The following is a 27,131-nucleotide window of genomic DNA, read 5'->3' on the forward strand; positions in this document are numbered from 1 at the left end:
AATGGTTGCCTGCTTTAAAAAAAAAAAAAACTGAACATGTGGCAACCATATTTGATTAATATTATAAACAACCATTTGCTTGCCAAGGCAACTGGCGTCGGATTTTATCCGACCAAGGGCAGTTTTTTCGGCGATCTAACCCCGTTTGGATCGGTGAGTATTAATTTGTGTGTGTCGCCATTAGAGCAACCCTGCTGCAAGGGTTGCTCCGTATCCTCCTGACTCGTGCTGGCATTGAGTCCAACCCGGGCCCGGAGGAATTTTTCTGCTGCGTATGCGCAAAACGGCTCCAGCCAAACTCCACCTCGGTCAGGTGCAATACATGCAATGGATGGAGTCATTTTAAGACCTGTTCTGGCCTTAAGACTCATAGGGAGTGGACCACGCGTTACGTGGCCCCATGTTGCCTGCGCAATACTGCGACTCAAGCCTCTACGGCTGTACAATCTGCACTCAGTTCGCGCGCCGCGCCGCTACTCAACCCGAGTGGACAACAGAGGATCTTCACGGTCCCCAGGAGTTCAATCAGGCAACATAGCTCCCGCTCTAACTTGCCCCTCCAACCTTCATCCTGCTCCAATCCTCGTGCGAGCTCCAACCAGCAGCTCTTGGTCCCTCGCACAGTCTGTTCCGTGTGTCAGACCGTTATACGTCGGAACGTTACATCAGTCAAGTGCAATTTCTGCACTGGCTGGTGTCACTTCCCGGCGTGTTCCGGCCTGCGCACCACACGTGAGTGGAGTGAAACCTACGTTGCCCCATGCTGCAGGAGTCTGCCCCCGCAACTCACAACAGAGGCGTCACCTACCAACACCCCAGTGCGACAACCGCCCATGCGGGTTCTGCAGCTGCAACAAACACCATCACCAGAGTTATAGGCACCTGTAATAGCTCGCCTGATATTACCATTGCTAGCGGTGGTCTGATAAATAGCATAACTTAGCGACCTATGCTAACTCTCGCATCAGACCATCTGTCCATAATTATCTCGATCGAGAAGCCTTCTGATTTTGTTTCTGTGGACAACCGTACCTTCATTAACTTTAACAAAGCTAATTGGGTCGGCTTCACAGAATTTACTGAGAGCACCTTGGCCGCTCTACCTATATGCGTTGGCGAACGTCAATTCCGCAAGGTGATCGCAGCAGCTACCGCTCGCTTCATCCCAATTTCCCAGCCGAAGCAGCCGTTTTAGCTAATGAGCGCGACACCTTACGCCATGCCGATTCCGGGGATCCCCGAATAAGGGAACTCAATTTGGAGATTCGGCTTATGGTAAACCAGCATAAGCGGGCGAAATGGATAGAGCACCTGAAGTCTTACAACCTCTCCACCGGTGTGAGTAAGCTTTGGGCTACTGTCAAAGCTTTGTCTAACCCGAAGAGGCATGACGACCGAGTTGAAGTTCAATTCAATGGTCATGCCTCCTCGGACCCGAAGAAGTGCGCGAGCTACTTTAGCCGGCAGTTTACACTGCACCCTTCGATAGACAAAGCTAAACGATATGTTTACCGACGGCTGCGTAAAATGCCAAACGAAGGCGCGCCACTTACTTTCACCGATGAGGAGGTTCAGGGTATCATCAACAAGGCAAAATCTTCCAAATCCATTGGCCCTGATGGAATCAACATGCTAATGTTAAAGCATCTAGGCTCGACAGGAGTAAAATATCTCACCAAGGTCCTCAACCTGTCGCTCACCATTCTTCAAATACCCGATGTGTGGAAAGTCGGAAGAGTGGTCCCACTACTGAAACCTGGGAAACCCGCCAACAAAAGGGAATCTTATCGTCCGATAACTCTCCTCTCCCAAGTAGTGAAGACACTTGAGGCCTCGTTACTCCGGACCTTTACTCAACAACATCTAAACTGAGAAGAATTAAACAGGGGGTTCCGCAGGGTGGTGTCCTCTCCCCGTTACTGTTTAACTTCTATATCTCGAAACTTGCTCAACCACCAGAGGGGATTTCCATAACCTCGTCCGCTGATGACTGTACGATATTGACGTCGAGCAATGGCATGTGTTCGAAAGTAAACAACTACCTCACCGACCTTTCTCGTTTCCTCACTGCACGGAATTTAACACTCTCCCCCACCAAATCCACAGCGACCATATTTACGAACTGGACGAAGGAGTATAGACTTGAACTTAATATTGCAGTCGACGGCGTCAAAATTCCGACTGTCAATAACCCTAAAATTTTAGGTGTAACCCTCAATAGTCTATGCTCCTTCTCTCCCCATACGACCGCTATTATCGCCAAAGTACAGAGCCGCAACAAAATCCTCAAGTCGCTAGCCGACAGCACATGGGGAAAAGACACAGAAACGACACAACGAGTCTCCGCATGACACTGACCACCTCTTTACATGCCCCACAAACCCTACACATCTAACACCCTCCTCCCTCTGGTCCGACCCCGTCGCAACAGCACGTTTCCTGGGCCTACCGTTAGATGACGTCGACGACAGCACAAATGATCCTTACCACCCAAACGGGGATTAGTATTCCCGTTAAAACAACAACAACATAACACTTCATGACCAAAAATTTCTCAAATCGAATGAAACCATTTAAGTCCCAAGGTAGCGAATATGCGAACACCAGTACCGAAAATATTATGCAATGTATGAGATATAAAATTGAAATATATATGACTGTGTGTCAAATATGTCAAAGTTCAATCCAGTTAATACTTATCTTAGTCGATATATCTAATATGAAGATTTTTGAACTTCCGTGTGTACCTTAATGAAACCCACAGATCATTTAATTAGAAGGTGATATGCTAACAAATAGTATGTAGAATTGGCTAAAATAGTTAAAATCGATTTAGTATGAATTAGTATATTTTTCACCTTGATTTTAATGCATTCACGATTTCGTCGAACAATGAAGTTGAACCCTTACGCCACATTTTCAATTGCATTATCCAACAACTCAAAGTATAAAATGTTTCGTTTCACGCGAACTTAGCTCTTCCTTACTTGTTGTCATTGTGTTTCCCATTTTTAATTTTTCTTTCTGGTGCACTTAGCGGACTATCATGTAGTATGTATTTTACATAACAACTGTCCGTCCACGAAATTTCAGCAAGAAATCTCAAAGAGTCTTAAAGACATGAGTCTACTTAACTGCTTTAAACTTATTTCCCGCTAAGTTATTGAGTGCAATGCAATTTTCGCTTTAAAGATTAAATGCCTAAAAGTAGACAATAACATTTTTTTTTTCTGTGACATTCAAATACAAATGTTTACAGTTATGCGCAAGATATTAGTAGTGAACGCACGAAATACATGCATAATTTTTTTTTTTTTGTAAAATTGCTGGCGTACGCGAATCACATCGCGTCAAGACGAAATATCTGCTGCCATCAAACAAGCAGTCGTCGCTCTCGCGACTAGGCTCCCACGTCACTGTTGACAGTTACAACTTCAAAGTCGTAGATAATTTCGGAACTAGCATTAACAACAACAATAACGTCAGACTCAAAATCCAACACAGGATAACTCTTGCCAGCAGGTGCTACTTCGAACTGAGTAGGCAATTGACAAATAAAGTCCTCTCTCGAAGAACAAAGACCAAACTCTAAACTCGGCTATAACCGCGTTGGCGGTGTCTACGCCAATAAAGAAGTACAGTACAGTAGTGAACGTACAATTAGAATACAAAGATGCATTTTGTTGTGGTTTATTTTTATTATCATCATCATTACAATCATAAGCTACGATTCGTTATTATCAATTAACTTACACAAAATAGTTCAGAATTATTGGTATTGGTCGTTTATGGTAATATAAATTATCGTTCTCTACAACTGCCACGACTCACTTCTCAAATAGAATTGTAAAGAGTTTTGTTTTTCTGTTGTATTTACATCAAAATTTGCAAATTTACATACAGATACATAATAATATTTAACATAATTACATAGCGTACCCTCGAATATTATATATAAACTAGAAATAAATTTTAACATTTAAATATACGCATTACTCACTATGTGCTGCGTCATTTGCACAGTGCTACTAATTATTTGAAATAATAAAAAAATGTATTTAAAAGGGGAAAAATCACACATTTTAGAACTTTTTCAAAGAGCAACTACAGTTTTTAGCGCCAAATATTTTACAAATATTTTTGAAAACGATGACGTAAGCATACAAAAAAGTTGCAGAATTATGTTAATTAAAACTTGACGTAATAAAAAATATTTAACTAATTTTTTTTAATTTAATAAATTTATATAATATAATTTATTTATTTTTAATACCAAACAGACGAAGTTTTAAGCACGTTTTCTCTCAATGTTTTTTTTTTTTTGTTTTTAATTTGGAATGCTTTTTTTTTTTTGAGAACAGAAATCAACAGCGCTACCAGCTTGATGCAGTAGCAACTAACTAGTGATTTAGTATATATGTATTATTTTTTAGAAATCTACTATGCGCTAGACACAATTTTTAACAGGCTTGAACGCAGGCAATAGAACACAGACACATCAGCGAAGATGAACAGTCAGGCACAAGTATGATGTGTGATTTCAAAAAAGAATCTAAAACAGCGGTATAATTTAGGCACCCAATCCTGAAGTAGTAAGGTACATACATACATAGAAGTCTACTTAGAGTCGACAAAATACTTAGAGAACCACAAGTTTTTACGGCGAACAGATTTGCTGCGCAGTCGTTCCGCAAACAAAGTATTTAAGGTATTTAAGTAAACAGTTTATTGTACATATCGTCAACTAAAATGCAAAATAATGTAGCATGAGAGTATCGAAATTGAGTTTTTTATTGCTTACGATGCACTACTTCATATTATATCATAAATTTTTCAGCTGTCACTGTGACATAACCAATATGTAACCATTATATAACCAATACATAACTATTATATAACCAATATATAACCATTTTATAACCAAAACTAAAATTTTGTTTCAATATAAGTGGGTTATATTACATCGTTTTTTCTTCGCCTGTAAACTTATGAAAAGTGCTGTTATGTTATTTTGTATTTTAGGTGACGTTATATAACTGGCTTGCAAATCAAGCACATTTGTTAGCTTTCAATTGATTATATGTCATTAATATTAAACTTTATGTGCCGGATGTAGTCAACAAGTAATTTTGAGTCAGCCTGACTGACACTTATTAATTAAAGACAAGAAAGAAAGCAAAGTCACTTAGTCAGCATACTTAATCTCGTTCACATTCATGTATTTTCACTTTGTAACGGCTTGAACTCACGATGAGCACAAGCATCGAAGAAATTTTGACATTTTTATGTAGCCAAACTCAAATTAATGTGTGATTTTATCTCAGCTTTCTTCATCTCCTCTGTTTATATTCAGCATAAAAGAAGTATCTAATATATGTAAGTATGTATGTATCTGATTACATATATTCAGCATAAAAGTGGTTTCTAAACTTGTATACTGAATATATTCAGTGGAGTTGAAGAAACCCCATAAAAATATTGCGTAATTTAACCGTCAAAATCAGAGCTGCTCAACGATTTTTTGTCATAATTGCATTGCAATACGATTTATAGAAATCCAAGCACATTCAAAAAGCTACACGCTGTCAGAAATTGAATTTTGTAAAAGTTAAATTCGTTGCAAGCGCTTCAGCATTACAATTATTTTGATTTGAATTATTTTGAATTTGAAAAAAAGGCTGCTATTTGCAAAGAAAATATGTCTCATGCTGTGTGGCCATTTGCTTACATGCAAAATGCAAAAAAAATTATATACATATGCTGTATGTTTATGATTAGTACACTGCACTTTGCAACAGTAATTATTATAGCGTTTCTCTTTAGCTTATCAACTTGAACTTTCGGTTGCTGCATTTTTTACAAATATATATTTATATATATTTACACACATAATTTATGTATACACATACATACAAATGTAATCTGCATATATTCAACGGGACAATATAATTGTTTTTGCTTTGTTCTGCGCTATATATTTGCTGCTGCGTTTATTTTTCGCTTTGCTGCTACTTTTGCGTGTTATATAATTTATAAATTAACGCTTTTAGATACATATACATATATTTGACGCCAACTTTACATTATACAAACTACAACAAATACCTTTAGTACCTTTTACTTATAACACATCATTCTTTTTATTTTTTTTTTGTCTTGTTTTTGAACTACTTTCTTTGCGTTTGCTTCTCTGTATATAACTTTATTTATGTTTTTTTATTTGGGGTAATTTAACATTAGCGTGCCAGCTTTGAGTGTCACTTACATTACTAATTTATAGAAGTTTTTGCATTACTCATATACACCTGTGTATGTTTATATATTTAGATACGAATATCTCTTTCATATATGTATACATATATATAGATAATAATAGTAAGTATGCTGCGTTTAATTTATATATATATTTGTCGTTTATTTTGTATAACTCTTTGTTGGTTTTGTTGTTTTTACTAATTTACGCATTTCAATGAACGCTCTTTGTGATTGGTAATGGTATTTGCAGTTACATAATACAATAGAATAATTATATTTATAAGAAATAGTACAATACAATAATGTATTTTATGGTATGCTCTTTGTTTATTTACTAATTTTAACGCTGCATCATTACATTTTGTTTTCCTCTTGATGTTTGCTTGCATTTAATTGTATATAATATAATGTAATATAATCATAATAGTATTCAATTGTATTTAATTTATAATTTCAAACGTGTTCTTGTTATTATTATTATAATTTTTTATTATGTTTTTTTTATGAATGACATGCACAATTTGCTCCACACGCACCCGGCTGCACGCGTCCCCTTTCAAATGGAAGGCATCAACATTTTCTAACACAGCTAAGCTAACTATGCACCCCCACTTAACAGCCACGCCCCTTTCGCTTGTCAGCGCTTTGCTAGCCATTTTAGCAAACTTTGTTTTGTTTTTCTTTTTTGTTTTCTTTTCCATACCCCCCTGCCATCGTTTTAAATGTGGTTTGATTATACGAAGTGTTGTTAGTGTTGTTGGATGGCGCCACAAACGTCTATGCAGCAGCTCTGCTGCGCTTATTCGTAGTTGTGTTGTTAGTGTTGCTCATGTCCGGCTGATCAATTTAGCCAACTTATAATACGCCGAATGGATCCGGTGGCGCTCCCTTATTACTGCCATTGTGTTGTTGCGGTTGGTGGTGGATCGATTGCGGTTGCATTGTTATCGCACTACTGTGCAGCGCTTGCGGCGCCGCTGCCATCATTGGCGCCATCGTCGGCTGTACGCCAGTCAAAGGGGCTTGGCCCATCATAGGTTGTCCCATCACCGGCATTCCCTGCTAAACAACACACACGCATGACCACCGCACACAGTTAGTTGGCAACGCGCGCAGATACACAGCAAACGTTGTGTGCGTTCATTGTTGTTGTCGAGTTGTGAAGAAAATAAAATTGAAACATTTTATTAGCAAAAATATTAAAATATTTCCATGCAGTAATTATTGAAAGTTTTACTAAAGGGAAAATCGAAAGGAAACATGCATTTTGTAGAGAATAATCCATTTCGTTTTCTCGTACACAAAAAGGGCAACACTGTCAGAGAGCTACGTTCAAATAGTTTGCCTTCAGATGAGGCAAGAAAGTCACAGATCAAACTAAACTCAAAAATGGTCTCAAATCAGAACGAATTAGTGAAAATAAGCGGTAAAGAAAGTGGGAGAGAGGTTAAAAGAGAGAGAGAGACGTAGTTTTGCGACTAATTGAATAGAAAGAAATATCAATGAAAATGTTAAATACTGCAAATAACTGCATCTATGCAAAATTATAGATTACTGATTATTTAGGTGATTACAGGGTGGTTGGTTAGTAGTAGTAGTATAAGTAATTCCGATACTTTTACGTAACTAATGTTCGCTAATCGAAATGAATTCTTTCAAAGTAAAATGAGAACACAGTTTCAAATAATGGCATTAATCAATTAAATGTATCGAAAAGGAAAGGATAATTACAAAAAAAAAATAACAAAAAATAAATATAAGGATATACGCAGAAAATCTAAAGTTTATGTTTGAATACTTCATCAACTTAGTCCTTAAGCTCCAATGCTTGAGATAAGCATACTTACAAGCTTTACAGTTATTTATATAATTACCGTAATATTTCAGAAGAAGAATATAAGCAAATATGGCATTATAGCAAATGTGGCAGTTTGCTACCCAAAACTCGGCTCTAAAAGTGACATTTTGCTAACGAAACTTGACTTTACGAGTGACATTTTACTAGCCAAAACTTGATTTCTCGAGTACCATAGGCATATTTTTAATAGAACAAAATCTGTAACGCTCTTCAATTAATGGTAAACAAGCTCGGTATAACCCAGTAAATTAACGGGTTTTTCAATAGGCACGCTACTAAAGTAGACTGATAGGGACAGGACAGAAAACGACGCCATATATTTTCTCGCTCTTTTGATATTTCTCTTCAGTAAGGTTTACTATTTCATCATGGAAAGATATACGATCCAACAACGAGTCGAAATTATTAAAATTTACTACTGAAATTCGCAGAGCGCTACGCCCAATTTATGGTCGTCATAATCGTCCTGTCAGATCAACAATTGAGCGCCTAGTGGAAAAGTTCGAATCCACAGGCAGTTGACAAAAACTGAAGCTGCTTGAGCACCAGAATCGTTATATGTTTGTGAATTGGGCTGAGCAACAACTTGAAAATGATCATCTTCAGCGATGAGGCTCATTTTTGGCTGAATGGCTTCATCAATAAGCAAAATATGCGTTATTGGTCAAGCAGCAATCCACACGTACTCCATAAGTCACCATTGCATACCGAAAAAATTACGGTGTGTTACGGTTTATGAGTCGGCGGATTCATTGTGCCGTACTTCTTCCATGATGATCAAGACCGGCACGTTACTGTGAATGAGAATCGCTATCACTCAATGATAACCGAATATTTTTGGCTCGAACTGGATGATATGGACTTGGACAATATGCGGTGCCAACAGGACGGTGCCACAAGTCACACAGCGAATGTCACAATCGATCTATTGAAAACCAAGTTTGGTGAACATGAAATGGCTCTCAATTGGCCGTCTCGGTTGTGCGATTAGACGCTGTTAGACTATTTCCTGAGAGGCTACGTCAAGTCTATGGTCTATGCCAACAAGCCAGCGACGATTGATGAACTTCGTACGAATATCGAACGTGAAATTTCAGCAGTATCGGGCGATTTATGCTTGAAAACCGTCGAAAATTGGGTTCAGCGTCTGGACTTCTGCAAGCGTGCCCGTGGAGTGCAAAAGGAATCGAGTTCGATACACAACGGCATCGGATATACTTTCATAGGAAAAAAGAATTGCATTGATATCCCAAACTCTCATTGGAAAACCCGTTATCTTTGACAGGAAAATGCGTTAGCTTTTAACGTCACGAACGAAATGGAGCAGAAGCTTTGTTTACACTTACTACGACACTTTGACAGTTCGTTTCGTTTATGACATAGTGTGTCGAAAACTGAAGTTATTATTCTTGGACACGTCAGCTTTTTGTATGGTAAGTAATAAATCAAGTAATTTTAGGTTAAGTTGAAATTCTTTTCATAACATCGCTCGAAGTATCACAAAGGGTTGCGAGGTGTTTACATTGTCAATTTTATTTAGGAATTTTCACTTCAACTGCATATTTGAGCTGTTTCTTAAAATGTAAGTAAGAATAATGAAAAAAATTAAGCATTTCTATTCAAAAACTATACGGTTTGTTAGGGGGTCATGAAAATATAGATAGTGTTAAGGATATATAGTTAAGTAGACATGCTTTCAAACGCGCTATTTGATTTTATGAAATGCCGTTAGGGACCAACAAACTGACTACCAAGCTTAAGGTTACATAAATTACAATCGGAGGAGTAGGAGGTTTAGTCGAATCGTTAAGTAGTGGAAATTAACGCAAATGGGCAATAAACATAACGATTAAAACGATTAAAATAAAAACAAAATAAAAAATGTAAATAATGCATTTAAATTAGGAGCAATATAAAACAAATGAAAAACATAAAAGACAGCTTACCTGCATATAATTTGGTATAACAGGATAACTAGCGTGTATATACTGATGGTTTTGGATTGTGATAGGCGCAGGACTTACTGTCATGCCATGTGCCTAAGTTAACACGGTAGTAGTAGTAGTAGTGGTGGTAGTGGTGGTGGTGGTTGTGGTAGTAAAGGTGGTACGAGTGAACAAGGTACATACACACACAGAGATTCATTCGTGTCGAGTATTCGTGAAAATCGCACGAGAAATATCGGCAATGAATGGCAAATGGAAATCAATTGTTTTTAATTGATTCAATAAAAGCAGTTAATTTTTTTTTTATTTATTGAAAACGAATGCAATGAACAGAGAAAAATTAAGAGAATATAATATGAAATGTTTAATCATTTGAAATATGTTTTTATTTTATTGTTTTTATATATATTTTTTTTGGATTTGCAATAGTAAGAAAGAGTATATATAATTATTTCATGTGAATTTCGTATTATTTGTTATTGCATATATGTGTGGGGAGTATGTATGTTTGTTGGCAAGAGAGGGAGTTTCGCGTGAACGAGAGTATTATTCGTGTGCATGTAGTTAAACGAATGAACGCAGCGAATGAGTGGGGGTAGTATAGGGTGGTGGTATTCATATGTAAAGAGAAGATAAAAGAGAAAAAATCATAAATTAACAAAATTATAAATTACAAAATTAAATTAGTCAAATTAAAAAAGGAGATAATATACAAATGTATAAACATATAGATGATAAGGAAAAAATTTTATAAAAAAAACAAGTTCTCAAAGCAATTAGCGAAAATTGGTTCTCTTAGCAAATTTTGTGTCCGGTTGTAGTGTTTGCGTATTTCATTATGTTCTGCGTGATAGTAGTTGGAAATCTATATAAGTTTGTATACATGTTGTTTTTGTTTATTGTATTTAGTTTTTGTAGATAAAGTATATTCATGGACTGCCGACATTTGTAAAAGTGTTGAAAATTATTAAATGGAAACGCAAAAAAATAAAATTTTAAATTTTAAGTTTATTTACATACATATGTACCTATTTAAGAATAATGAGCTTAGAGAAGTGACGAAAATACAAAATAACTGTTTATTTTTTAACTAAACAAAATAACGTTTAATTTCCCTTTATAATTTTTTACTGCTTACAAGGACTGCCAATAAAAATTGTGAAGGTAAAAATATTCAAATTCTTACATTCATCTTAATTTTGCAATTAATTTTTTTACCATACAGTACGACAAAAAGCACCCGGAAATTGTAATTAAATTCGCCGGGTAAATTATTTTCACAAAAAAGTGGTGTTGGTAGCACTGTCCTTAATTACTTTGTCAAATATGAGCGCGATCTGTCAACCAGTTTGTTTACAGCAGCTTGAGGTCAGTAGAGCTTGAGGTCAGTAGACCTCAGTAGTGTGTTACGATTTTTACAATGAATAAAAATATTGAGCAAAGAATTTGTCTCAAATTTCATATTTCTCACAAAATTTTCGTGTGCGGAATCGTTACGAATGTTGGAAAAAGCTTACGGTGATTTAGTTTTATCAAAAACACAAGCCTACGAGTGGTACCAAGCCTTCATAGACGGTCGAGAGACATGCCTCGTGCTGACCTTCGACGTCTTCAACTGATGAAAATATTAAAAACGTGAAGGATATGGTGCATGAACATAGTCAGAAAGATGTTAGAGAGTTGGCAAGAGAGCTCGATGTCTCTCGCGAGTACATTCCAATAATTTTGTTGGATATGAAAAGCGTTCCTGCTCGACTCGTCCTGATAAAGCTAAATTTTTTCCAAAAAGATTACAATTGTGACCGAAATTAAAGCCAAAAACGCAAAGAAAACCATCAATAAACCACCGTATTCACCAGATTTGGCGCTGTGTGATTTTTTCTTGCTCCCCATACTGAAATTGCCGCACCGTTTTCAATCGATCGAAGAGACAAAACAAAATTCACTGAAGGACCATCCCAAAAGTGCTTCTGAAAAATGTTTTGAGGACTGGAAAAATCGTTGGCATAAGTGTATTATAACTGGTGAAAGTGAATATTGATGAATAATTAAATATTTTGCGTTTAATTTACATTTTCCGGGTACTTTTTTGTCATAAAATATGTTAGTAATTCGTTAAACAACACGCGCACTCAGTAACATTTAAATCTTAAGACTGCGCAGAAACAGAGTCTACAGCTTTTGATGGTAGGTCTACAGGTAAATAATATATTTTGACATTTCTTTACTTATTTCCATTTTTATATACTGATTTCACACATACATATGTATGTATATAAGTAGCTGTGAATAAAATCTCATTAAATATGTGTGTTTGACAGAGGCTTATTAGAAGTACTTCTTTTCTGGTTATTACTACTGTTCTTGAACATCTAAGTATAAAAAAGTAATCTCAAGAATTTGCAATAACATCTTTTCAATTAAAATAGTTTATGAAAATGAATAAGACCTGTTCTTAACCTCAAAATAAGGGAATAAAATATCCTATAGTTTGTTTGAAAAAATATATCGTCACTTAAGATGCGAAATAACGTAACATCTCTTTTCATGAGTTTTTAGGCGAAGTAAAAACGATATAATGAAACCACACATATTGAAATAAAATTTGGGTTTTGGTTATAAAATGGTTATATATTGGTTATATCTGTGAGCGGAAGCTTGAAATTTTTTGATATTACATACATATAAGTAATATGAATAGCGATAAAAAATTCAATTTCTATTTTTTTGATCATACGTTGTTTTGCATTTCAGGTGACGATATAGACTGTTTGCAAACTGCTCAATGCAGCACCAGTGTTTGACGAAAACGTAACGAGCAGATGACACGAAAAATACATTAATTTGAAAAAAAAAACATTTAAAATAATTGAAAATACATTTAAAGCAAGTTTAAAAAAATAAATAAAAATTTTGAGGGAATTGTGACAAAGATAAATACAAAATAGCATTTTGAAAACATTTCATGAAAAATAGTTTAAAGAATTATGAAAAAATACGCAAAAATATAGCAAACGTGTAAGAGAATACTAATAAAAATTATATCTTCTAATTGTAACTGTTTTTATGCAAACATCTTGTATGTTTATCAATAATATTTTTCAGTTTACTTGTTGCTTGGCATTACAACATGTTTTATATATTTGGCCCAAATTTGTTCGATTCTGCAATTTGTCGCTTTTGGTTTGAATTATATATATATTTTTCTTTTGTTGGACAATAGGTGTTTTCATAGGTAGTTTTGTAAGTAGTACATATACAAATTGGTATCGTATATTCAAGTACGAATTGTATAATTAGTAGTAGTAGTAGTAGTAGTAGTGCCTGTAGCAGTAGAGTAGGAGTAGTACTGTTTTATCTGAGTTAAACGTGAAATAAAAGATCTTTTTTTTTTTTGCTTTTTAGTAGTTTAGTAGAAGCGATTGAGACTCACCATTGGACGATAGCCAGCACCAGTTGTAGCAGCCATTGGTTGAGGTGTCCAATTAGCACCGGGTTTCGCTGTATTTTTCGGTGAGTTCCATTGCACAGGTCTATACAGTAGTAAGTAAATATGGTATATGGCATTTTGATATTATGAATTAACTTATTATGTGAGTGTTTATGTGTGTTTTTGTGTTAAAATGTGTGACAATTACTGTTTATATATGAAATTTCAACTTTGACTTAAAAAAAAAAATACCATATATTAAAGAATATATTTTCCTACCAGCAACGTTGTAAATATTTCTATGAAAAGATAAGGCGGCTCTTTGGAATTTCTATATATAAAATCTTAACCATTTTTTAATACGTTTCTCAAGTTCTTAACTGCCTTAGAAGAGAGAGGAAGAACTGTTCAAAATTTTATCAGATGCAGTTATACGTTATTATAACCGTTAAGGAACTGTACAGAAAATTTAATGGAAAAATTGGTTAGCCAAGCACTCATAGAACTGACTTTAGGCTTGTATATATATGCATGTCTATAAGTTAAGTTCGGATTTTACTGAACATTTTATTTCCAAGGCTTGAGGAAATTCCTTGAAGTGTTGGCAAATTTTCATATTAATCATCCGATCAGGAGATTTGTTCTGAGCGTATTTGGTAATCTCAAGAATTAAAAGATCAAACCTCTTGGAGGGTGGGGTCACGTTTATTTTTTAATAAAATTTAGCCTACAAGCGCTCCTTGCTACTGCAACTTTCTGTGCCAAATTTTGTATCCTAATCATTTAATGGCCGTGGCAGTGGCCCGATTACGCCTATTTACGTCTTATACGTGTATCAAATAATACATATAGACGGACGGACAGACAGACAACCGGATAACTTATAACGGGGTGTTCAATAGGAACGCTACAAAAGTAGACCGATAGGTATAGCAAACGACGCCATATTTTTCCCGCTCTTTTGACATTTCTCTTCAGTAAGGTTTGCCATTTAATCATGGCAATACGATCCTACAACGAGTCGAAATTGTTAAAATTTAATACTTTGGAGTCGGTGGCCTCAACTTTAAGAACTTAAGCCTATATCTATCTCATTTAATTTTAGATGACACAGGCAACCGTTAGAATAACAAAATTATTATGATCTGTAGCAACATGTTGCAAGAGTAGGTATACAAAATTTAGGTTTGGTTCAGGACCTCTAGCCATCACAAGCAAAACCGTTAACTTCGGTTATATAGGAAGCTATAATACCTTTCACAAATACAAAAGATTCCACACTAGAACTTGATTTAATGGGTTAGTTGTAAGGCCGCTATACGCTATAGTCGTTCGATTTTCGATCTATACCCAATTTCGTAAAGAACTTTGTCAAATAAAATAGTTCTTCATACAAGGTTCTGAATTCGATCGGTTTGTATGCCAGCGACATGTTATAGTGGTCCGATCTGAATGGAGTTTACTTTAAAAAATAATTCATGCAAAATTTTGTGAGGATATCGCGTCAAATACAAAAATTATCCAACCAGGTATTGGATTTTGATCTATTAGTTCGTATTATAGCTACATATCATAATGGTCCGATCTGAACAATTTGTTCGGAGATTGTAGTATTGTCTTGGATAATATTCCATGCCGAATTTCAAGAATTTATCACATCAAACAAAACAGTTTTTCATACAAGAATCTGATTTGAACGTTACGTTTGCGTGGCAGGTTTATGCTGTAATGATCCGATATCGGCCGTTCTGACTAATGAGAAGCTTTGTAGTAAGAAGTGGATGTATGCAAAATTTGAGATCGATATCTGACTAGGTCCCATATATACAGACAGAAAGACATGACGGAGTCAACACGACATGCTCATCATTTATCTGAATAAACTAAAGCGTTTTCGAAGTTGCTTTCTGGGTAGGAAACTACTAGTTTTACATGTGTTAAGAAGTGACATTTAACGCATTTGCTTCGATTTAGTTTACTGTTGATATGCTGTGTTTATTATAAACAAAATTTTGATATTTTCTTGTTTTCGTTATTTCGCACTTTGTGAGAGTATCTTGTCAATTCTCGCATACTTCTACTTCCTGATAGCTAGAAGTTCTGAAACAAACTTATTTTTAAAATCATATTTATTATTTCCGAAACTTTACAATTCACCGTTATGTTGAGAAAAATTTAAATATCTAGTATTTGCGATGACTGATGAGCTGCTCTTACAATAAAAAATAAAATGTAGTTTTAGTTTCAAGTATGCTATGCTTTATGCCCTATGCCCTATTTTCAATCTCTGAAAGTGTGTTATTTTCAGTGATTATTTAAATTTGAATTTCTTGTCATTATTACTACTACTCACTTTGCACTGCTCGATTTGTTTATATTCAGATTATCTACAAGTGACATAAGCGAGCTATCCAAATCGCCAGTGAGTATTTTGCCAGTACTAGTTGGCTGTGTTTGTTGTTGTTGTTGAAACAGTTGTTGTTGCTGTTGTTGTTGGGTGAGTAGTTGCTGCTGCTGACTACCAGCCATACCCAGAGCACCTGCAGTGACAATAGTTGTTTGATTGGAAGCGGCTGGATGCGTGGCAGTGATGCCAGGTTTTAGTACATCACCCAAAGCATCAAAGCCTTCAGATTATTTTTTTCGATATATTTGTTGTTTTTTTGTTTTGTTTTAGTAGTCAATTGTAATTACAATTTACACACAAATGTTTCATTAACCAGTGGTATTAGAGTACATTAGGGTGTGCATAATTCACCATATTCCATATTGATGATGGTGGGTTTTTATTTTACAGATTTTTATTGCAAAAACGGTTACACAATTAATGAACCCATAATGTATTTTTTGTTTTGTTATAATGTGTACATGGATTTTGTATGTAGTGGGACCCCGAAACACAGACAAATGAGTTTTGGCATGATGTTTGGACGCATTTCATTTTATTTTTGACATAAAAAGCATTTTGTACAGTTAGTTGACATTTTTCACCACACCAAAATGTTCAATTGTTGAATTTATTTTTTTACGCGAATTTTGTTTTTTATTAGATTCGTTGACATATTTAATACGTTTTATAATATTGTGTTGTTGTTGTTTTGATTTGGGAATTAATTTATATTATTTTCATTATTGTTATAAGTGCCACCATTTTTCCGTTTGGTATGTTTAAAATGTTTTTGTTTTTTTTTTTTGCCATAATTATGATACAAAATATGTTTTGTGAGTTTACATAAAAAAGACAAACAAAAAGAAGAGAAAGAGAAAAAAATACATTTACAAAATAAATAAATATGACGATTTTTGTGTTAAATATACCATATATTTTTTTAAGAAAAATATTTTGGAAACTTTTTTTTTCGATTTAAGTGAGAGAAGTACAAAAGAACTAGGTGAGCTTTAATTACGAATAAAGAAAACATTTACAGAAATCAATGACCTTAGTTATATTTGATGTTTGAAATGTAATGTTCATATATGTATATGTACGTGTAACGCATTCTTGAGGGTATGTGTGCCAAATACAGATGGAGTTGTGTATTATTTTTCTGCTTTGTAATCAGGAATTAAGTGTATTGAAAGCGGGTTTGGGTTAAGTTTAGTTAGTAGTTGTGAATCATCAATTAGAAAACAAATAACAACAAACATGCAAATCTACACCCAACACCAAGGAGACTTCTATTAGTATTTGGCTAAATAGCTGTTCTAAATACATTACATTTATTTAATAGAAATATTGTAAAATAAAATTTTTTAAGCAACATGAATATATATTAAAGACTAAGAATAATAAAGAAAAATATTTCAAAAAATAAAGACTAAAAAATTTGGCTTAAAAAACGCGATTTCAAAAGGAAGACATTTAAAACAAATTATCATAAAAAAATAAAAAGAAATAATTATGAATATTTTATTCTAAACAATCGTACATATACTTATGTTTATGATAAAAAATCTTTAAATTGAATTTAGCATAAATAACATAACAATTTAACATAAATAAAGGTAAAGACCACAGTAGTCGGTGTTTTGTTCATAAAAACATAATTATTATACAAAATAATAATTTTAATAAATGCAAAAATAAAACGAATACTTTTACAGATACCGCTATTTTTAAGCATTATTCAGATAAATTAATTAAAAAATTAGGTAAAAATTTATTTTTCTACTATCAAATACGCCTCGTATTATAATAATGACCGCGCACGATGAAATTAGTTTATTGTTGCTTTCAAAATGAGTAGTCAACTAGAAGTGCGCCAAAAAATTATTCGATTTTATAGCAAAAATCCAAACTGAACTATAAAAACAATTGCTATAAAAGCAAATGTTTCCAAGACTACCGTGCCGCATGTTATTAAAACGTTCAGCAAAGGTCTCACTTTCAACAGGAAGCAACGAAGTGAGGCAAAGAAAGGTTTTAAGAACCCTGACATAGCTAAGAAGGTAATAGCGATTTTTAAGAAGAATCCCAACATATCGGGGAGAACGGTTAAGGAAAAACTACAATGTTCTAAAACTTTTGTCAGAAAAGTTAAAAAGGAGGAAGGGCTTAAGTTTAACAAAGTTCAGAAAGTTCCAGACAGGTATTCCAAAAAGAATAGCATGACAAGAGCTCGAGCCTAAAGGCTTGATTTGCTTCAAAACTTGGACTGCTACATTATGAATGATGAGGAGTATATGCTTCAGGATTTTTCTCAGCTTCCAGGTGTGGATTTTTATGTTGCGAATCATAAGGGACATTCCCCCATGAGAAGTTTAAAACACAAAAGATACAAAGTTTACAAAGAAATTTTTGGTTTGGCAACCAATTTGTGGCAACTCTTTTGTTACAACTGGTACTATCAACACCGATTTATACATCCAGGAATGCTGCATAAACGGTTGTTTTGCCATTCCTAAGACGGCATGAGAGTCCACATTTTTTTGGCCTGTCTTGGCTTCATGCCGTTATAGCAAATCGGCAGTTGAGTGGTACTTGACAGTAGAAGAACAATATAGCTTTTGAGCCAAGATATGCAAATCCACTCCTAATAAATGTAAAAATGAAATTAATTTCTTTTAAAAAAACTGTTTTTTTTTAATAAATTGTTTTTAAAAGCTATTTACATTTTCTCGTGCACCAATTTCATCGTGCGCAAGCCTTATAAACTTAATCTTTCAGAATCAAAGCTTAAAAAATGGCTTATTACATAATGCATGACGACGATGAGAGCTCAGAACAGCAAAATCAGATATTTTGCATAAAAAGATAAAAATAAAAAATCTTTATTCTGACTTTTATCGGTCAATTTAAATGATAGCTATTTGCTATAGTTGACCGAAGTGAATAATTTCTTCGTTACCGCTACCGATGCCGTGGGCAATAATCTGTGACAAATTTGGTGAATAAACCTTATCAAAAGAAATGGTTTCCATACAAGGACTTGAGTTTGAACATTCGTTTGTATGGCAGCATTATGCTATGATTGTTGTTGTTGTAGCGGCAAAAACATTCCTGAAGTAATTTCGAGGCATGGTGCCATGTTAACAGTCCTTAGCCAGATAAAAACTCGGGTCCGTTCCGGTTACTTAGACCCAACTGCCGTGGGAACGGCTATGGTTGTCGTATATCTGCGGTTCCGACAAATGAGCAGCTTCTTGGTCAAAAAAGAACCTATGTATAATTGCAGAACGATATAGAATTGAGAGACTAATTCACGTACATATATAAGAACACACAAACAGACGGACATGGCTAAATCGACTCAGCGCGTCACGCTGATCCTTTACATATAGACTTTAAAGAGCTCCAAAGTTTACTTTTAAGTGTTACAGAGATCGTGACAATCCTAATATTATATATCCCGTTTAGGGTATAAAAATATATTTAATAAAATTTCATTGTGAGTTACAGTAGAACAAATACTTAAAATAAAGTAATCGTCGTCTGGAAGAATCTCTGATTTTGGAAATATGAATACCATGTGATTTTATTAGTATAAGAAGGGCATAAACTTAAATTGGCTTAATCTGCTATATTGAAAGTGGAACCGCTTCCATAATAAATAGTTCTTTCTTTCCCTTCCCTATGTTGTGAATTGAAGATCGATGTGATATATATTTGTTTTTAATTAACATTTTAATTTGGATTTATATTATTTGGTTATCCTATTATCTATATCTAACTTGGAAATAATTTGTTCGAATTTCAATTTCGCGAAGTTAGAATGAAGCTCCTATTTACAACAACGTTACACAAACAATGAAATGTAGACATTTAATTGCTAAACCTTAAAAGAATAAACACATAAAATGAATAAACCAAATAAAATGTAAAATAATCACTAACTTCAAAAAATAGAATTTTAAATAATATGGAAGTAAGGAATGGAATCAAGCCTACACTTAAAAATATCTATAAAATTAATTAATAACAAAGCCATAAATATAATATTGCATAAACGAAAACAAAACACGAAAGCGAAATGGCAGCACACAAAATTCCAGAAAGCGCGGAATCACTCAAGTGGAGCTGAAAGCGACCGCAGAGCAAAATCAATGTCGGAAACTGACACGCAGCCTTGGGCTGAAGGACGTTGCAAAGCTGACTGGCTGGCAGTGCAATTTGGCAGAGACATTGATTGGCGGGCGTGGAAACAGAAGACGAACACGTACACGAACGGAAGCACAACATAATATACACACATTTGTGAGCACGGCAGTGGGTGGCAAAGCGAGGTACAGCGAGAAGATTACAAGAAAGCACTGCAAGGGAGTGGCGTGGGCTTGTGCTCTTGGCCAGAGGCCGCCAAAGCAACTATGCCGTGTGTGGTAAATAGGTTTAATGACGGTAGAGTAAGTGATTAGACAAAACTGGTTGAGGTTCTGCGTTTCTATGTTTAAACTGAAAGCGAAAAACAACAACCCAAAGCAAAGAGTGCATAAATCTTGTAATTTTTTTGTTTTTTTTTTTTGCATTCACTTTGTATTGTGATGTTTTGCTTGTTGTATTCATGGTATAACTTTGGTGCAACAATGCAATATAATATGATATGGCAGCAACGAAAAGGCAACACAGTAAGCTTTAAGTGTAAATAACACGACGGAAACACACACGTCACACAAACATACACTATACATACATACAATACGAGTACGTATGAGAGTGAGCAAGTGTGCGAGCATGAAAGTATAAGGGCTCAACAGCAGCTGCTCTTATTCAGCTAACTGTTTATTTTGTACGCATAGTAAATGGAGGTATTAAGTATGCATGTATATTTTCTCTTCACCTGGTGGGAATTGTTGTGGCGCCGGCGCCACCATAGTTGCTGTGTTCATAAAGAGCGTTTGCGCGGCTTGTGCCCCCTGTGGCACATAAGCAGCGGCGGCGGCGACGCTATGGGTTGAAAACTCCGCTTGCTGGTGCTGTTGTTGTTGTGCGCCAAAGAATGGCGCTTCCATGGTGTCGAAGAATGGATTTGGCAAGGCCGCCGCGGCGGAGGATGCAGCAGCCGCTGTGAGACGCCAGCAATTTAGGTTCACATTCCGTTAGTGGTTTTGGAAAATTTTAGCAATGTTGTTGTTGTTTGTTAGTTATCAGTGGCCGTTTGCATATGATTTTGCGCGTATTTTAGTTAGTGCATAAATTGAAAATAAAAGCACACAATTTCAATTAACAAATTAATTTAATATGCATAAATTAATTATGTGAAAAATAAAATAAAATTTCCTGAGATGCATTTCAGCATCAAATCTAACACAAAAATAATAATTATATGAAAAATAAGAATAAATTTCCTGAGATGAACTTCAGCATTAAACCTAACCTAAAAATAACACACGAACCTTTATTGACATTTATATGCTGTACGTACCTACTAATATCCTAACTAAAATACTAGCACTCGAGAATGTGAAGAACGTAAATACAATTTTAGTTATAGTACAAATATTCTGAGCTCAGTAGCCATAGACAATACAACGTACGGCTCTAGTAGCCCATGGTAGTAAACTGCTAGTATTTTTACATAATAGAAACAATAAACATTTAAATACTTTCATGTATTTCTGATTTGTATGCATAAAAATATAATTATTTTTTACAATATACATATATTTTTTATTATGACTATTTGTATATTAAACCTTCAAATTTATCTGCAATGTATGTACATATGTTTGCAAAGATATCTATTCCTTAATTATGTAATTTTGAAAGAGATTTTATACAAACTGGATAAAAAAAAGTATGAAATTTCTAATTACTAGAGATAAAATAATAATTTAAAACAAAAACTAAAATTCTAAAACTCACAATATTTGTATTAAAACATAAAGAGTACACCAACAAAGTGACCCTAAGCAATTAGTTGCATGCACACCATCTTTACTAATTTCGGTTATTGCAAATGTTATTAGTAATCTTTTAAATACTAGTAAATATGTATTAGTAATTACAAAATTTATAACGGTTACATGTATACACCACAAAAATAGTAAAAATATATAATAACAATTGAAATCGCTAAGCAAAAATTGCATTTTTAAGAAACATAGTATTTTTAAAAAATATTTTTGTTAAGCAAACAAATAAATACACTTTATGTTAAAGAAAAAATAGATAATTTGTTTAACAACAGCTTTGGATAGTAATCGCAAAGGGCATAGTTGGGATTATGGAAGGATAAGGAATTGGAAATTAAATACAGGAAACACAGACACTCAAGGACATTTATACGCGTTGAAGTAGGATGGCATAGACATTTCTTTTCAAAGCAGGAGACAAATTTCACTTACCGGCTGGTTCAGTGTTACCGAAAACGGATGAAAAGTTGCTGTCCGAGACGAAGGCGTTAGCAGCCGCCGAAGGCGCGCCATTGAAACCTAAATGGAAAACAAATTTCGTTAATTTTCGCTCTAGTTAAGTGTTAAGCTTTTTTAAATGCAACCAAATGCTGTTTTTTGTCTACTACTCAAGTGCAGCGTGTTTTGAGAATAAACTTTGGAATAACAATAAAAAACGCACATTAACTAGCTTGTACTAGAAATAAAAAAGGGAAATAAATTAAAATCAAATAAAAGACATGCTACCATTATTATGCATCCAAATATTATTGGCATTCTGTGCACCACCTGTTGCTGCTGTCACACCGCCGCCAGCGCCTGCACCACCGACTGGTGCATCGAACATATCAGCAAATGGATTTCCCAATTGTAGCAAATCATCGGAGGCTTTTGTGCCGCCCGCAGCACCGCCTGCACCGGCGCCACCAGTCGAGCCGGCAGCCGTTGCCGGAGCTGCACCAAACAGATCGACTATCGGTGCGCCAGCGCTACTGGCTGGCGGCGACGATAAGAATGGATTTGTTAGTGCAGCACCAGCACCGCCTGCAGTAGGTGAAGAGACCTTCGACTGCTGTAAAATGGATGAGGAAAACTTGTTTAAATATGATTGAATTATAATTTAACTAACATTAAATTGAAGTGGGGGAACTGTTTATTTTATTATTAAATATGACTTATTATAACATACAAGAACTATAATTAAAATTCTACAAGTCAGTTATATAATAAATAATGTAATCAGCTGATAAAATTAAACCCAGACCACTCAAATTTAATTTTATTTAAATTTTTTCGAAGAAGAAAATATTAAAAATAAATTTTAGAAATTATAAATGAAGTGAATGGTAACGCCCCATCAATGTAAATATGCGCTAAACAGCTGATATTCAATTGAGTTTGAGTGCGTCAACTGTGTGAAGAAATAACCTATCAATTTCATATTGAATTTGGAGGAGTGATAAAAAGAATTTAATTTTATCTTAGGACAATTCTTATTTGAGCCATTAAAATTATTCAGCATAAATAGAATTCGAGTTTCTATCATAAAGTATTAATTCGCTTTACATAGACCACTTACTTTGTATTGATTCATTGCAGCCTCCTCTTCAGCCAAAACCTGGGCTTTCAATTGCTCATCGATGCCATTGGTCGTGTCGAATTTGCTGGATGCGGCAGCTGTGCCGAAGGATGAGCTGGTGGAAGATAAGGCAGTGACAGCGGATTTAACATTCTTCTGATTGCTAAAAATGTGCTCAAACCGATATGGCAAGGGGTTTTATTAATTTGTTTTGTTTTACGACGCATCAACAATTTATAAATACTCAGCACATGTGGGCAATAAAAGTTTATCAACCAGCATCGCAGACAACAAAGTATTCAAACGAAAATAATTACCAAACGAGCAATAAATAGCAACCAAATTATTGTTTACGATAACAGCAACGGTAACGAAAATTATGACGACCACAAGAACGACCAAGATGTGTAAAATATGAAATCAAATAAGAAACGAAAAACATAAAATACTAAAATAACAATAAAATAAATCAAACTAAGATTACAATTTACTGAAAATAAATTATAGAAAATAATAACTTACTAATAAAATAACAAATTTTCAATAACTAACTTATTGAGTATTACTAAAACTATAATAGTAATAAAAAAATATCTACTATATCGATGTAAAAGTTTATTTTTTCTCAAAATTTTATATACTACTTGCTCAAGCTTGCATTGGAGTACTGTTAAGAAACCAATTTATAAATTTATAATGATTATGTAAGTAAAAATAAAATACCCACATTTCACATGACAATATACTTTAGTTTTTTGTTTTATATAAACCTCGTTCACGCAAAATCGTTATTGTTAATATTTCAATGAGTAAAAGCCTTTTTGTTAAAAGTAACAAATCGCAAGATTATTTATTCACCTTTCAGATAATGTCAAATATAAAATTACATATCGCTATATCGTATAAATTTGCGAGTTCTTTTATTAATCACTACCATTAGTCGCTGCCCTATAATTCGCGTTACTACAGCGGCGGATTTATTTCACTTTGACAACATTGAACCATTCTTTTTTGCGCTACTAGATGTTTATCTTAATATATATTTTACAGTTGGGGAGGTTGTGGGCAGTTGGGTGGGTTAATGTCCTTTCAAACAAAATCGATGCCATTATCTTTGTACCACTGAATTATAGTTTTCGAATAAATATAAAACTTTACTGACATCCGTCAATTCAATAGGCGTCCATTAATTGACCTAAATATATATTTGGTTTTCCAAATTCGAGTCTTGCAACCAATGTTTTGCCACTTTCTTTGTTCTCTCGTAACTTAATGTTCGAGTCGTTTTATTACATTGCGTACTGTTGATTTTGGTTATTTCTGAACTTTTGCAATCTTCGAACAAGGCCAAGAAGGATTTTGAATCATTTTGTGCACAATCAGTTTTCGATTTACAACTTTCATCACGTATAAAAAATCAGAAAATCACAGGACAGAAATAAAGTTTCATGAGATAACGGTATCATAATTGTCAAAACCATATGTGAAAATGGGTTTCATTCGATGACTAGTTATGCGACAGTAGCGTACCGATTTGGAGATTTGGTTTCAACCGTGCTTTATGCTCGAAATTATCTTTCAAGTATTCAAAAACCCAGACTGAGTAATATAATATACGAAATTAAGACTTTTAGATATTCTACTGCTTAATTCCGAAACTCAGTGTGTGATGTTTTAAGTTTTTAATGAAACTAAATGAGTCAACCATTTTCGATTATACCCGAACGAGTTAAAAAAACAATAAATATAGATTTCACACAAAAAACCTACTTCACAAGGAATTAAATTCTACCAATTTTCCATACTAGAATATTTTTCAAAACTATGCTCGCTAACATTTTAACGATTTTAAAAAATACCTTGCTGACTGAGTTGGTGTATTAGCGGCGGATACTTTGCGGCCCTCCAAAGTAGCCAAATGTTGTTCCAAAGCATCCAAGAGAGAACTAGGAGCTTTAGTTAAATCGGGTATATCACCCTTATCAATGCCAACATTCTGTTTTAAGAGGAAAAAAGAGGTAAATGGAAAATAAAGACATGTAAATATGTGTGTTCTCAAAATTGATTGTCTTCATTTTCACTCACCTCAGCGACTTTGAGAAATTCACCAACACGATCCATGCGCACCAAAAACTTTTTGTACAAATCCAAAGCATCGCGTGCATGCTTCTTATTCATATCGAAATATTTCTCGAGCAAATTAATGATGCCATCATTGTAGCACGCAAACAAACGTATCAAGTCGCGGAAGAGCAGCATAAAGCTCATGTTGATGACACCTGGCGGTGCGTGCATGTGTGTGTTAAGCGCAAGTCGTTGATTTGGAAGGAAAATTGCACCAACGAAAGTGAATGGCGATGAAGCAAAAATAAAAACAAAGGAGGTTGTCGAATAAATTGATGACCAAAAAAGTACAAAATGCCAAAAACATACCGTTACTCAAGTCATTGGCCTGACAATCGAACTCCAATAAAGCATCCAACTGCGCCTGCAGAACTGGCAATGTCTTGAGCAGTTTATCAGCATTCATGGTCCGCAGGGAACCCTCATCTTTGCTAGGGATGGCAAGAAAATTTAAAAATTAAATTAAAATTTACAAAAATATTTATTTAAAAAAATAAAAATTAAAATTAGAATTTATTATATGCAAATCCAGCAATCATATCGTGAATCCCCGCAGTATTTTTTATTTATCTACATATTTATTTATTTATTTTTGTGCTGCATGACTGGGCGCACTTGAGCAATCATACAAGTGCACAACCATACAAACAGGCATAGTTGTTTGTTGTTTGTGCTTGAGTATAAAAATTCTATAAGTACTTTGATAATTCATATCAAACTTACCCGCGCTTCACTTTGCAAAAATCAAAAGCCATTGCACGATATGAGAGTGACTTCTCGTTCAAGTATTTGGCGTAGCGTCGTATGAACGGAGACATGTCATAGCCTGTGGGGGGACGTACAGGAAAAAATTAATGCATTTGCATTCAGTGTTTAGAATACAAATTTGTTAGGCTACATAAAATGAGGCCATTAAAGAATTTTCATACCAAAGAAGTATGAATTTTAAAATTTGCAATTTTCTTGAGCATAAGATTAATATAAATTAATATTTAATTTATCAGTAACTTTAGCTAACTAAAAGTTTTACTTCTAAAAATTAATTGAAAGGCTTTAAATACAATTCAAGTAATTTCAAAATATACTACAAATTTACATCGAAAATTTACATTTAAATAAAAGATATACTTTTAGGCGCTAAACACCGCGCACGCTATTCAAATGTAATTTAACGCATAGTCGATCTTATTACATATCATCACTTAAAATGCAAAATAACGTAACATCAAAAAATCGAAATTGAGTTTTTTATTGCTAACATTTCACTACAACATATTACATACATGTAGCATAAAATTTTCTGCTTCCGCTGTCAGATATAACCAATATATAACCATTTTATAATTAAAACTCAAATTTCTATTCAATATGAGTGGTTTCTATTATATCGTTTTTCCTTCGCTTGAAAACTTATGAAAAGTGATGTACGTTATTTCGCATTTTTGGTGACGATATGTACAGTTTTAATTTCTTTTCATTTTATAAACCAAACCAAAAATGCAAAGCTAGTTAAAATAAATTATAACTACTTACGCAATAAATATAGTGAAAGAATATTTGGATAAAATAAAAAGTAAGCTTAAACTATGTTTTCATAAATAACAGTACTTT

At 34.3% G+C, this 27,131-nt stretch overlaps 1 protein-coding gene and 1 long non-coding RNA gene across 36 annotated transcripts in view; one reads left to right on the plus strand and one right to left on the minus strand.

The window, feature by feature from the left end:
- Positions 1 to 3,674: 3,674 nt before the first annotated feature.
- The window catches only part of LOC105222708 (phosphatidylinositol-binding clathrin assembly protein LAP), a 53,962-nt gene continuing 30,505 nt past the window's right edge, over positions 3,675 to 27,131 (minus strand). For 7 of the 35 annotated variants that reach the window (XM_049448828.1, XM_049448835.1, XM_049448827.1 and 4 more), the window contains 12 exons: positions 26,244 to 26,346; positions 25,830 to 25,951; positions 25,482 to 25,675; positions 25,256 to 25,392; positions 23,397 to 23,559; positions 22,565 to 22,889; positions 22,271 to 22,357; positions 20,764 to 20,988; positions 15,843 to 16,116; positions 13,493 to 13,592; positions 10,060 to 10,152; positions 3,675 to 7,317 (listed from right to left, as the gene is read on the minus strand). In XM_049448828.1, the coding sequence (XP_049304785.1) occupies positions 7,111 to 7,317; positions 10,060 to 10,152; positions 13,493 to 13,592; positions 15,843 to 16,116; positions 20,764 to 20,988; positions 22,271 to 22,357; positions 22,565 to 22,889; positions 23,397 to 23,559; positions 25,256 to 25,392; positions 25,482 to 25,675; positions 25,830 to 25,951; positions 26,244 to 26,346 (2,030 nt within the window). In that variant the 3' untranslated portion in view covers positions 3,675 to 7,110. The remainder of the gene's footprint in view (positions 7,318 to 10,059; positions 10,153 to 13,492; positions 13,593 to 15,842; positions 16,117 to 20,763; positions 20,989 to 22,270; positions 22,358 to 22,564; positions 22,890 to 23,396; positions 23,560 to 25,255; positions 25,393 to 25,481; positions 25,676 to 25,829; positions 25,952 to 26,243; positions 26,347 to 27,131) is intronic. The other 28 variants (XM_049448851.1, XM_049448850.1, XM_049448852.1 and 25 more) reach the window with 18 other exon arrangements.
- LOC125776511 (uncharacterized) lies at positions 9,563 to 12,871 on the plus strand. The gene is made up of 2 exons (XR_007421775.1): positions 9,563 to 9,695; positions 12,814 to 12,871. It is a non-coding gene; the product is annotated as an uncharacterized LOC125776511 (long non-coding RNA).

Source organism: Bactrocera dorsalis, chromosome 2 (genome assembly GCF_023373825.1).
Source record: "Bactrocera dorsalis isolate Fly_Bdor chromosome 2, ASM2337382v1, whole genome shotgun sequence".
Lineage (NCBI taxonomy): Eukaryota > Metazoa > Arthropoda > Insecta > Diptera > Tephritidae > Bactrocera > Bactrocera dorsalis.